The following is a 12,570-nucleotide window of genomic DNA, read 5'->3' as shown; positions in this document are numbered from 1 at the left end:
GGATCTGTGGGATCAATGGGAACGCATGAGGGATAAATGGGGAATCTGTGGGATAAATGGGCAATCTGTGGGATAAATGGAGAATCTGTGGGACCAACGGGGAATATGTGGGTTAAATGGAGAATGTTTGGGATAAATAGAGAATCTGTGGGATAAATGAAGAATCTACGGGATCAATGGATGATCAGCGGGATGAATGGAGAATCTCTGGGATAACTGAGCAGATCACGCAGCCCCCACCTGCTCCCCCAGCCCCTGCTCCCCCAGCTCCCTTCCCCTGCCACCACCACCCCGCGCCCTTTATTTCAGCCCCTGAGCCCCCCAAAACCCCACAGACAGGGCAGGCAGAGCTGGCTGACCCCACGGGGAGCTGCTCCTCACAGGGGTGACAAGGAGACACCCGATGTCCCCCGGCGTACCGGGGGGACAGGAGGGGTCCCGCCCCCTCACACGGCCGTCTCCTGCCCCCCACCGGCCTCCTCCTTCTTCCTCTTCATCTTGCAGAAGCCGTGGAGGCCGCAGAAACAGGCGAAGGTGAACTGGGGCATCACCGGGAGCTGGAGAATCCAGAGACCTGGAGGGACAGGGAGAGGAGGGAGGGCAGCAACTGGGGGTGCACAGCCCCAAAATCCCAAACTAGGGTATCACCTTGGGCTGGGACACAGCACATCCATCCATCCATCCATCCATCCATCCATCCATCCATCCATCCATCCATCCATCCATCCATCTTTCCTTTCCTTTCCTTTCCTTTCCTTTCCTTTTCCTTTCCTTTCCTTTCCTTTTCCTTTCCTTTCCTTTCCTTTCCTTTCCTTCCTTTCCTTTCCTTTCCTTTCCTTTCCTTTCCTTTCCTTTCCTTTCCCTTTCCTTTCCTTTTCCTTTCCTTTCCTTTCCTTTCCTTTCCTTTCCTTCCCTTCCTTCCCTTCCCTTCCCTTCCCTTCCCCTTCCCTTCCCTTCCCTTCCCCTTCCCTTCCCTTCCCTTCCCTTCCCTTCCCTTCCCTTCCCCCTTCCCTTCCCTTCCCTTCCCTTCCCTTCCCTTCCATATATATATAATGAAGAAAATTATTTTCTCAGATAAATTTATATATAAAAATATATATTTTTTATAAAAATACAAGTATACATAAATATATGTATGTATAAACATAAGTACATATATATAATATATAAATATAAGTATATATTTTTATCTATAAAACATATACTTATATATTCTATATATTTTATTTATATGTAATACGTTTAATAAATAAATAAGTAAATAAATGTATCTATAAAATATAATAATTACTATACATATATAATATATACTGTACATTGTATATTAGATATAAAATTTATGTGTACATTTATATATAGATATAAATTTTATATGCAATTATATATATAATTATATATATAATTATATATACAAATACATATATACATATATACATATGTATATACATATATATATACATATACACATATATATATATACACACATACATATATATACATATATATAACGTATATATATATATGCACACACACACACACATACATATATATATATATATATATATATATATATATATATATACACACATATATATATATACATAATTTATCTGAGAAAAAGGGCCCAGAAAGCCCTGGCTAATCTTACAGAGCATCTGCGAGGAAGAATCTTCCACTCTCCTATTCTTATTTATTACCAGGGTGGAAAATATTTTGTATTTTGTGCCAAGGGACAGGAGGGGACAAGAGAGGACAGAGGGGGACAAGGGGGAACAGGAGGGGACAGGGACAGGGACACTGCGGGGGGGCCGCTCCATCCCTGCCCGCCCATCTCTGCCCCATCCTCTCCCCTCTCCGGAGCTGTTCAATACCAAAATAAACCACGCTGCCCATAATCCCCAGCGCAGCCCAGACCTCCCAGGCAGGTCCCCTGTGCCACCCCACGTCCCCTGTGTCCCCCCTCCAGCTCCTTTTACAGACACAAAACCCCCCCCGAGAGCCTGGGGGGTCCCCCCCAGGGCCCTTTTGAGATGTTTTCAGAGGGGTTTGGAGCTTTTCAGGCTGACCCCGTGCCTCGCATTCAGGCGGGGGACAATGATGAATGAGCCGCGGAGAATGGAGCGGCCCCGGCTGAGGCTGTTCCCCTTGAAAAGGTGCAAAAAAAAAGGGATGGCGGAGGAGCAGGAATAATGAAAAATAAAAATGCAATGAGCTGGTTTGGGGAGCGCTGACAGCAGCCAGCCCCTGCGCTGCCCTTTCCATTCAAGGCAGAAGATCCCGGGGATGAAACTGGGAGAAAACGAGCGGAGCATTAAAAATGTAAAGCCGGAGAATTCTCTCTCAGCCAAGTGCATCACCCCGGGCCGTGTTTGTCACTGTCGCGGTGATGAATTGGAGCTGGCTGCCGTCAAAAAATGTCACTTTTCCCTGAGCCAGGAAAAATGTCTTTGTGGAGCAGCTGGAGCGAGTCTGCCCCTCAAGAAAATTCCCATTTTTTCTGGGTTTGTCGGGCATCGGGAGCTGCTGGCGCCAGGAGGGAAGGGCACAGGGGTGGCCGGGCTCAGGTGACACTCGCAGGTGACACCAGCCCCTGTGGGACGCTCAGGTACCAGCACCTTCCATTCCATCTGATTTTTCTCCCTTAGCTTTCCTATTTCTTGGAGATGCTTTCTTTAAAAAATTCACTTTTTAGGCAATCTGTTGGGAAAACCAGCAAGTTTTGCATTCGAACTCCTCGATTTCAGAGGTTTTTCTCCTTCAGCTTTCCTATATCTGAGAGACATCCTCCTTAAATATTCAATATTCAGTATATTCAATTGGGTAATGGATTGATAAATCCAATTGAATATATTGGGTATATTTAATCAATTCAGCTTTGATTGAAAAATCAAAGGGATTTTGATTGAATATGCCCAATATATACCAATTTTAAAAATTCTCTTTTTAGGGAATCTGTTGGAAAAACCAGCAAATTTTGCATTCAAACTCCCATATTTCAGAGGTTTTTCCTCCCTCAGCTTTCCTATTTCTGGGAGACACACATAAAAAATTCACTTTTTAGGGAATCTGTTGGAAAAAACAACAAGTTTCGCACTCAAACTCTTCGATTTCAGAGCTGCCTTTTGTTGGGGCCCTTTCCTTGGGAAAGGAGATTTGCAATGGAAATCCAGGCTGTGTTTCAATTCCAGAAAGGAATTAAATAATTTGTGATGAAACAGAGAAAAAAATATTAAAAAATAATAATTTCATTAGCCTTTCGTCATAACTGCTCCATCAAGTTTTTCAGTCAAAGCTGAATTGATTGAATATACCCAATATATTCAATTGGATGTTGAATTAACCAATCCAATACCCAGTTGAATATATTGAATCTTGAATATTTTGAATATTGAATATATTGAATATTGAACATTCAGCCTTCACTGCTGAACCCTGGGCGTTTCTGGGTGATGGGGATTGCTCCCTCCAGGAGTTTTGGAGTTTTTTGGGATTTTTTTGTTCCTTTAATTTTTAAGCACCCAAACTTCAGCTCCTGCCTCTCAGAACTCTGTGTTGGGACATTTATATTTATTTTCTCAGATAAATTTTATATATATATATATAATATATATATATATATATATTATATATATATATATATATATAATATATATGTGTGTGTGTGTGTGTGTATATATATATGTGTATATATGTATATATATATGTATGTATATGTATATATATGTATATGTATGTATATATATGTATATATAATTTATATATATATAAATGTATATTATACATTATATACTATTCTATAATATATATTATATATGGTATATATGATATATATAATATATATAATATATTGTATATATAATTATATATTATATATATAATACATTATATATATAAAATTTATATCTATAAATATATATAATTATAGATATATAAATAAAAGATAGAATTTATAGATAAATAAATACTTTTTTTTTAAATTATTCATTTATATGTGGACACGACCTGTGTGGACACAACCCCTTTCCCACACTCCTCATCCTCCCCTTCCTCCTCCCAGCCCCAAAATCCACCCAATTTAACATTTTTCCACCCAACTTTTCAAACCCATTATTTCCTAGCCCGGCTTTTTATGTTCCCCCCCCTCAAAAAAAAATTTTAAAAAACTCCAAAAAACTCAGATTTTCGCTGCTTACAACCAACCCTGAGCCAAACCCCACTTCAAAGCCGCTTCTCTAACGAGCAGCAGAGCATTAAAAACCCAACAACAGAGGAGGGGAATAAAACCCGGCCTGAAAAGCAGCTCCATCCCTTTAAGGGGGAGATAATGAAGGCAGAAGATGTTGCCTGGCATGTTTGCAGAGAATCGCTAATTAAAACATCGCTCTGCAAACTCTTGCTGATGCCATTGATTCTTTCCCCCCCCCCCCCGACGCGGTTTAATTTGCTGCTGGCGAGGCGAACTCGCCGGGGCCCTCATTATAAAAATTTCAGCGGCTGCAGCTAATGGTTGTAATTAATAGGTGCAATAAATTTCAAATGGGCAGCCGGGGTGTTCATTAGCTCGGGGCTGACTCAGCACCGGTGGCCCCACCAGTTCCTAAAATAATCCATTCCCAGGAAACCAGGAGGAGGAGGAGGAGGAGGAAGGTGGCACAACTGGTGCAGCCCCAAATTCCCCACCCAAAAAAATGAAAAAAAAAATTTAATTTTTTAATAAATAAAATATCTGGCAGAGCTGGATAAATAATTCACGGATTTCTCCTTTTTTTCCTCTTTTATTTTGGTGAATTATCAGTGCAAAACTTGCCCCATTTTTTCCCGATTTGGGGTGGGATCAGCACTGGAGGAGCTGAAGCCTCTGAGGGAAAATATCCAACACACCAACTCCTCACATCCAGGCATGGTATTGGGGTCGAGGATTTGGGATTTAACATGGATTTTAATTTCCTGGTTCTTCTCCATTCAAAAAAAATAAAAAACTTTTGATTTTTTTGAAATAAAATATCCGGCAGAGCTGGATAATTAATTCCCAAGATTTGTCCTTTTCTCCTCTTTGATTTGGTGAATTATCAGCGCAAAACTTCCCCTGGTTTCCCCATTTTGGGGTGGGATCAGCATTTGAGGAACTGAACCCTCTGAGGGAAAATATCCAACATGGTTTGGGCCAAGGATATTTGGGACTTGACGTGGATTTTAATTTCCTGGTTCTTCCTGAGCATCATTTTCCCCCCCCTGGAAAATCCCATGTGAGCACCAAACCCTCCCAGAGGGGCTGAGTGTCCCACAGGGCTCAGCTTTTGATTGGCAAACTGCTTTTCTGCTCATTATCATCAGGCTGTAATTAAAATATTCATCATTTTTATAAAATTCATGAAATAATATTCATTAAAATATTCATAATTGGCACCCAGATTATCCCCTGGCACCGAGAGCAGCGGGGCTGGGTGACCCAGCAGGGAGGTGCTGCTGCTTCCCTGCATGGCCAGGCTGATCCCAGAGGGAATTTGGGGGCTGCAAACTGCAAAATTTGGGATGAATTTGGGAGCTGGTGCCTCTGCGCCTGCAAAATTCCAAAATTTGGGCTCCATGCCTGCACATTCCTGAGCCAAAATTTCAGCAGAATTTGGGAGCTGCTGTCCCAGTGCTTTCAAATTCCAAAATTTGGGCTGAATTTGGGAGCTGACGCCCTGTGCCTGCACATTTCTGAGCCAAAATTTAGGAGTTGCTGCCCCTGTGCCTGCACATTCTAAAATTGGGCTGAATTTGGGAGCTGGGTGCCCTGAACCTGCACGTTCCAAAATTTGAGATGAATTTGGGAGCAGGTGCCCTGTGCCTTCACATTACTGAGCCAAAATCTGGGAGCTGCTGCCCTGAGCCTGCAAATTCCAAGATTTGGGTTGAATTTGGGAACTGGTGCCCTGAGCCTGCAAATTCCAAGATTCGGGCTGAATTTGGGAACTTCTGCCTCTGTGCTTCCACATTCCTGCTTGGACTTGCTTCACCTACAGCAGACTCCAAAATATCAACAGGAAATTTGAGGTTATCCCACCCCTGGAAGTGCCCAAGGTGGGGTTGGATGGGGTTTGAAGCAACCTGGGATGAATTTTAAGGTTCCTTCCCACCAAATCGTTCCAGAGAGGATTCTGCTTCCCCACCACAACATTTTGGGGTGCAACAAAGCCAAATTACCAAACCTGGGGTGGTTTCTTTTGGTTGGCCCTGCTCTCCTCTCCTTGGCACCCTCACTCCATGATCCCATTCCCATTTGGAGCAGTTCTGGGGGGGTGGGGACAGAGGGGCCAAGCCAAGCTTGAGATTTGGGGTTATCCCATCCCTGGAAGTGTCCAAGGTGGGGTCGGATTGGGCTTGGAGGAATCTGGGATGAGCTTTAAGGTCCTTTCCCACCAAATCATTCCACGGACCATCCAGAGAGGATTTTGCTTCCAGGAATCCCTGTGGTGACAAGCAGGGACCATCCAGAGAGGATTTTCCTCCTCACCACAACATTTTGGGGTGCAACAAAGCCGAATGACCAAACCTGGGGTGGTTTTGGTTGGTTGGCCCCGCTCTCCTCTCCTTGGCACCCTCACTCCATGATCCCATTCCCATTTGGAGCAGTTCTGGGGGGTGGGGACAGAGGGCCCAAGCCAAGCTTGAGATTTGGGGTTATCCCATCCCTGGAAATGTCCAAGGTGGGGTTGGATGGGGTTTGAAGCAACCTGGGATGAATTTTAAGGTCCCTTCCCACCAAATCATTCCAGGGACCATCCAGAGAGGATTTTCTTCCCCACCACAACATTTTGGGGTGCAACAAAGCCAAATGACCAAACCTGGGGTGGTTTTGGTTGGTTGGCCCCGCTCTCCTCTCCTTGGCACCCTCACTCCGTGATCCCATTCCCATTTGGAGCAGTTCTGGGGGGTGGGGACAGAGGGGCCAAGCCAAGCGTGTCCCCCTGAATGGCTCGGGGCAGGCATTGTCACGGGTGAATTTTCTGAATGAGCAAATCCTCATTAAAAATTAATTAAAACAGCCCGGCGAGATTGGCTTAATTCCTTTCATTTTGACGGATGGTGTTTGGTTCTGATGATTTATGTGCCAGCTTTCCTGCTCTCATTGTTGGAACTCATGGGATTTCATGATTTTCTTCCTTCCACACCTCCTTGAGTCATGGGATTACAGCTGAACCTCAGCTTTTTTCCCTTTTTTTATTTTTGCTTTTTTCCCCTCCAAGGACTATTATTTTTAAAGATGCATTCCAGGCTGGTGAAATAAACTTGAAAGCCTGACACCCAAATGAGTCAAAGCTCAGGAAGTGAGAAAAGAGAAACTAAAGAAGGGAGAAATTGCTCGTTTCCTGCTCGGGAGGGAGGGGGAAACCCCACAGGGCGTGTGGGGTGGTGGTGGGGGCTGCAGGGGTGGGATGGGGTCTGTGGGAATGGGGTCTGTGGGGTGGGGATTGTGTAAATGGGGTCTGTGGGGTGGGATCAATGGGAATGGGATCTGTGGGGTGGGGATTGTGTAAATGGGGTCTGTGGGATGGGATCTGTGGGAATGGGGTCTGTGGGGTGGGATCAGTGGGAATGGGATCTGTGGGGTGGGGATTGTGGAAATGGGGTTTATGGGGTCTGTGGGGTGAGGTTTATGTAAATGGGGTCCATGGGATGGGATCTGTGGGGTCTGTGGGGTGGGGATTGTGGAAATGGGGTCTGTGGGGTGGGATCAATGGGATGGGGTCTGTGGGAATGGGGTCTGTGGGGTGGGATCAGTGGGAATGGAATCTGTGAGGTGGGGATTGTGTAAATGGGGTTTGTGTAAATGGGGTCTGTGGGGCAGGATCTGTGGGATCTGTGAGGTGGGGATTGTGTAAATGGGGCCTGTGGGGTGGGATCTGTGGGATCTGTGAGGTAGGGATTGTGTAAATGGGGTCCATGGGATGGGATCTGTGGGGTCTGTGAGGTGGGGATTGTGTAAATGGGGCCTGTGGGGTGGGATCTGTGGAATGGGGCCTGTGGAAATGGAATCTGCAAGAATGGGATGGGATTTGTGGGAATGGGGGGTATGGGGTGGGGTCTGTGCAAATGGGGTCTGTGGGGTGGGATCAGTGGGAACGGAGTCTGTGGGATCGGGTCTGTGTAAATGGGGTCTGGGTAAATGGGGTGTGTGGGATAAGGTCTGTGGGATAACGTTTGCGTAGATGGGGTCTGTGGGATGGGATCTGTATAAATGGGGTTTGTGGGATGGGGATTGTGGAAATGGGATTGGTGGGGTGAGATCAGCAGGAATGGGATGGGATTTGTGGGAATGGGGTGTATGAGATGGGGTCTGTGGGGTGGGGATTGTGTAAATGGGGTCTGTGGGGTGGGATCTGCAGGAATGGGGTCTATGGGGTGGGATCCCCCCCTCCTCTCCCACCCCCCAGACCAGCAGACTTTGCCTTTGCACTTTTACAAACCCCAATTTTCCAAGCCCTGCCCTGGATTTGAACTCATCCTCCTCCTCCTCCTCTCCTGCTCCTGGCCACCACCTCCCCTCCCCACCCCTGTGACACCAACCAGGCCACGACCCCCTGGCAGCTGTGGGGACTTCTTTGTGTGCCACAAACCCCAATTTCTGAGGCACCAAAATTTCCCTGAACCTCTTTTTCCCCAACCTGGGCAGCACCCACAACCCTTGGAAACGCCCTTGGAAATGCCCCTGGAAATGCCCCTGGAAATGCCCCTGGAAATGCCCTCAGCCTCTTCCTGGCGCTTTTATTCCAGGGGATGCAGGTGGGGATGCTTTGAACCGTGTTGGAAAAGCTCCAAAACACCACAAAACACAAAAACCTCTCCCTCGGCTGGCGCTGAATGGGGACAGCCCCACCGCCCCCGGGGTGCCTTTTGTGTCCCCACCCCTCTGCGAAGCCCTGCAAGGCTTCAGTGCCCCCTTTCAGCGCTTGTTTGCCCCCAGATCAATCCCAGGGGCTCAGGAGGGGCTCGGGGAGGCCGTGGGGAGGTGCCTGGAAGGTGCAGTCCCTCCCCCGTGTAGCCCATGGCTTTTCGCCCTACATGAGTTCGGGAAAGCATCACATAGGAATAAAAAGCCATAGGCCACAGCAGAGGGCTTGGCAGGAGAGGCAGCGGTCTGGGGAAAGGGAGGGGAGAGGGAAGGGAGAGCTGGGGGAAAAACAATTCTTTGGGATAAGCTGTCCTCGCTCCCTGTGAGCAGCTGGGAGCGCAAACCCAGAACCAGGCTGGGCTCCTGCCCCAAAGCCAGGCTGGGCTCCTGTCCCAAAACCAGGCTGGGCTCCTGCCCCAAAACCAGGCTGGGCTCCTGCCCCAAAACCAGGCTGGGCTCCTGCCCCAAAACCAGGCTGGGCTCCCCCCACAAAATTAGGGTGAATTCTCATCTCAAAACCAGGCTGGGCTCCTATCCCAAAACCATGGTGTGTTCCCATCCCAAAGCCACGGTGGGTTCCCATCCCAAATCCAGGCTGGTCTCCCATCCCAAAACCACAGTGGGTTCTCCCCCCAAATCCAGGCTGGGCTCCCATCCCAAATCCAGGCTGGGCTTCCCCCACTAAACCAGAGTGGGCTCCCATCCAAAAACCATGGTGAATTCCCATGCCAAAACCAGATTGGCCTCCTATCCCCTATCCCAAAACCAGGCTGGGTTCCCACCTCAAAATCAGGGTTGGTTTTCACCCCAAAACCAAGCTGGGCTTCCATCCCACATCCAGGCTGGGCTCTCATCCCAAAGCCAGGCTGGGCTCCAATCCCAAAACCATGGTGTGTTCCCACCCCAAAACCAGGGTGAGTTCTCATCCCAAAACCAGGGTGAGTTCCTATCCCAAAACCAGGGTGAGTTAGTTCTCATGCCTAAACCAGGCTGGGCTGCCATCCTAAAACCACGGTGAATTTTCACCCCAAATCTAGGCTGGGCTCCCATCCCAGTACCAGGGTGAGTTCTCATCCCAAAACCATGGTGGTTTCCCATTCTAAAGCAAGGCTGAGCTCCCATCCCAAATCCAGGCTGGGCTCCCATCCCAAATCCAGGGTGGATTCTCATCCCAAATCCAGGCTGAGTTTTCCCCACTAAACCAGATTGGGCTCCCATCCAAAAACCACAGTGGGTTCTCCCCCCAAATCCAGGGTTGGTTCTCACCCCAAAACCAGGCTGGGCTTCCATCCCAATTCCAGGCCAGGTTCCCGCCCCAAATCCAGGTTGGGTTCCCATCTCAAATCCAGGCTGGCCTCCCACCCCAAATCCAGGCTGGGCTCCCATCCCAAAACCAAGGAGGAGGAGCTGCTGGAGCCCGCGGGATAAAGCCCATTTTTAGGGACAAAGATAAATCCCATTTTTAGGGACAAACACTCACCTCCAAGTGCAGCCTCCCCCTGCCCTGCAGAAGAAAATCCCACAGATTTTCTTGTGAAAATCCGACTTTTTGGGCCACCAGGGGACTGGGCCAGGAGCAGGAGCTGCAGCTCCGTGGTGACCACACTGCCCCAGAGCTCACAATAAATCCCATTTTTAGGGACAAAGATAAATCCCATTTTTAGGGACAAACACTCACCTCCAAGTGCCACCTCCCCGCGCCCAGCAGAAGAAAATCCCGCAGATTTTCTTGTGAAAATCTGACTTTTGGTCCATAAAGGGAGCGGGCCAGGAGCGGGAGCTGCAGGAGCTGCCCCAGAGCTCACCTGGCTGCAGGGGCGGACGCTCGGCCAGGTTCACCCAACAGAGCCGCCTTTGTGGGCTCACACAAAGGCCCAAAGAAAGGTCTGGCTGCCAACCCTCCTTCCCCCCCTCCCTGGGCCTTTTCGGGGGAGTTTCTGTCTCCGGAGCCACCAAAAGAGGCGCTCGGGACAAGGTGACGCCACCAGGAGCCGGGCTCAGCGCTGATCCCGCGGGAAAACCTCGGGGAAGCTCCTGGGGTGGCACCAAGAGTGCCCAGGTTGTCCCCAGACGAGCTTTCCACACCTGGGGTGGCACCGGGAGTGTCCCCGGACAAGATCTCTGCACCTGAGGAAGTTCCTCGGGCGGCACAAGCAGTGCCCAGGTGTCCCTGGGAGAGATTGCCACACCTGGGGGTGGCACCAGCAGTGCCCAGGTTGTCCCTGGACGAGCTCTCTGCACCTGGGGTGCCATCAGGAGTGCCCAGGTGTCCCTGGCCAAGCTCTGCGCACCTGGGGAGGCTCCTGGGGTGGCACCAGCAGTGCCCAGGTGTCCCTGGGAGAGCTCTCTGTAGCTGGGGGTGGCACCAGCAGTGCCCAGGTGTCCCTGGGAGAGCTCTCTGTACCTGGGGTGGCACCAGGAGTGTCCCCGGACAAGATCTCTGCACCTGAGGAAGTTCCTCGGGTGGCACAAGCAGCGCCCAGGTTGTCCCTAGACGAGATCTCTGCACCTGGGGGTGGCACCAGCAGTGCCCAGGTTGTCCCTGGACGAGCTCTCTGCACCTGGGGTGGCACCAAGAGTGCCCAGGTTGTCCCCAGACGAGCTTTCCACACCTGGGGTGGCACCAGGAGTGTCCCTGGACAAGATCTCTGCACCTGAGGAAGTTCCTCGGGCGGCACAAGCAGTGCCCAGGTGTCCCTGGGAGAGATTGCCACACCTGGGGGTGGCACCAGCAGTGCCCAGGTTGTCCCTAGATGAGCTCTCCACACCTGGGGTGGCACCAGCAGTGCCCAGGTTGTCCCTAGATGAGCTCTCCACACCTGGGGTGGCACCAGCAGTGCCCAGGTTGTCCCTAGATGAGCTCTCCGCACCTGGGGTGCCATCAGGAGTGCCCAGGTGTCCCTGGGAGAGCTCTCTGCACCTGGGGGTGGCACCAGGAGTGTCCCTGGACAAGATCTCTGCACCTGAGGACGGTCATGGGGTGGCACCAGAAGTGCTCAGGTTGTCCCTGGGACAGCTCTGCACACCTGGGGAGGCTCCTTGGTGGCACCAGCAGTGCCCAGGTTGTCCCTAGATGAGCTCTCCACACCTGGGGTGCCATCAGCAGTGCCCAGGTGTCCCTGGCCAAGCTCTCTCCCCTGCCAAGACCCCGCGCTCATCAGCGGCTGTTAATTCATTAATTGCCGGGGGCTGATGAGGTCGGGGTGGGAAATTCCCAGAATTCTTGGGAAATCCAGGCTCAGAAATGCAGGTTTTTGGAAACCCAAGGTTCTCAGGGAGGGATTCTCTGCGGTTTGCAGCACCAAAGAACACAAACACCTCTGTGACCCTCAAAGAGCTCCTGGGGCCGGGGCAGCTCTGAGCTGGCCTTTTCCCAAGGTTTTCCCTCTTTTATCTCCCCTGAATGGCGAGGGGGAAGGGTCACAGGGTGTCCCACCTGCGACACGGCCACGGGACCCTCCAGCCCCTCCCCAGGATGGGGTCATCCCCCCTTCTCTGGTACCCCAAAAAACGGGGATGCTCCAGAGCACCCCAAAATCCCATCCCTGGGAGCAGGTGCAGTGCTGGGGAGATCTCTGGGGAACTGCCCCGGTGTGGGGGGCACAGCAGGACCCCCAGATGGATCCCTGCCCTGCGTGGGCAGGGCACTCCCTGTGGAACAGCCCCAGACCCTGCAGAACAGCCCCAAACCC

The 12,570-nt window shown here is 49.9% G+C and overlaps 1 protein-coding gene across 1 annotated transcript in view; it reads right to left on the bottom strand.

The window, feature by feature from the left end:
* Positions 1–372: 372 nt before the first annotated feature.
* BLACAT1 (BLACAT1 overlapping LEMD1 locus) overlaps positions 373–12,570 on the bottom strand; it is a 30,582-nt gene continuing 18,384 nt past the window's right edge. The window contains exon 2 of the mRNA XM_058039610.1: positions 373–574. Within this exon, the coding sequence (XP_057895593.1) occupies positions 447–548 (102 nt within the window). The 5' untranslated portion in view covers positions 549–574 and the 3' untranslated portion in view covers positions 373–446. The remainder of the gene's footprint in view (positions 575–12,570) is intronic.

The sequence above is a fragment of the Melospiza georgiana genome, chromosome 23 (assembly GCF_028018845.1).
Source record: "Melospiza georgiana isolate bMelGeo1 chromosome 23, bMelGeo1.pri, whole genome shotgun sequence".
In the NCBI taxonomy this organism is placed as follows: domain Eukaryota; kingdom Metazoa; phylum Chordata; class Aves; order Passeriformes; family Passerellidae; genus Melospiza; species Melospiza georgiana.
Note: the sequence above shows the minus strand (reverse complement) of the source record. Positions and strands in the feature narration are given on the sequence as shown.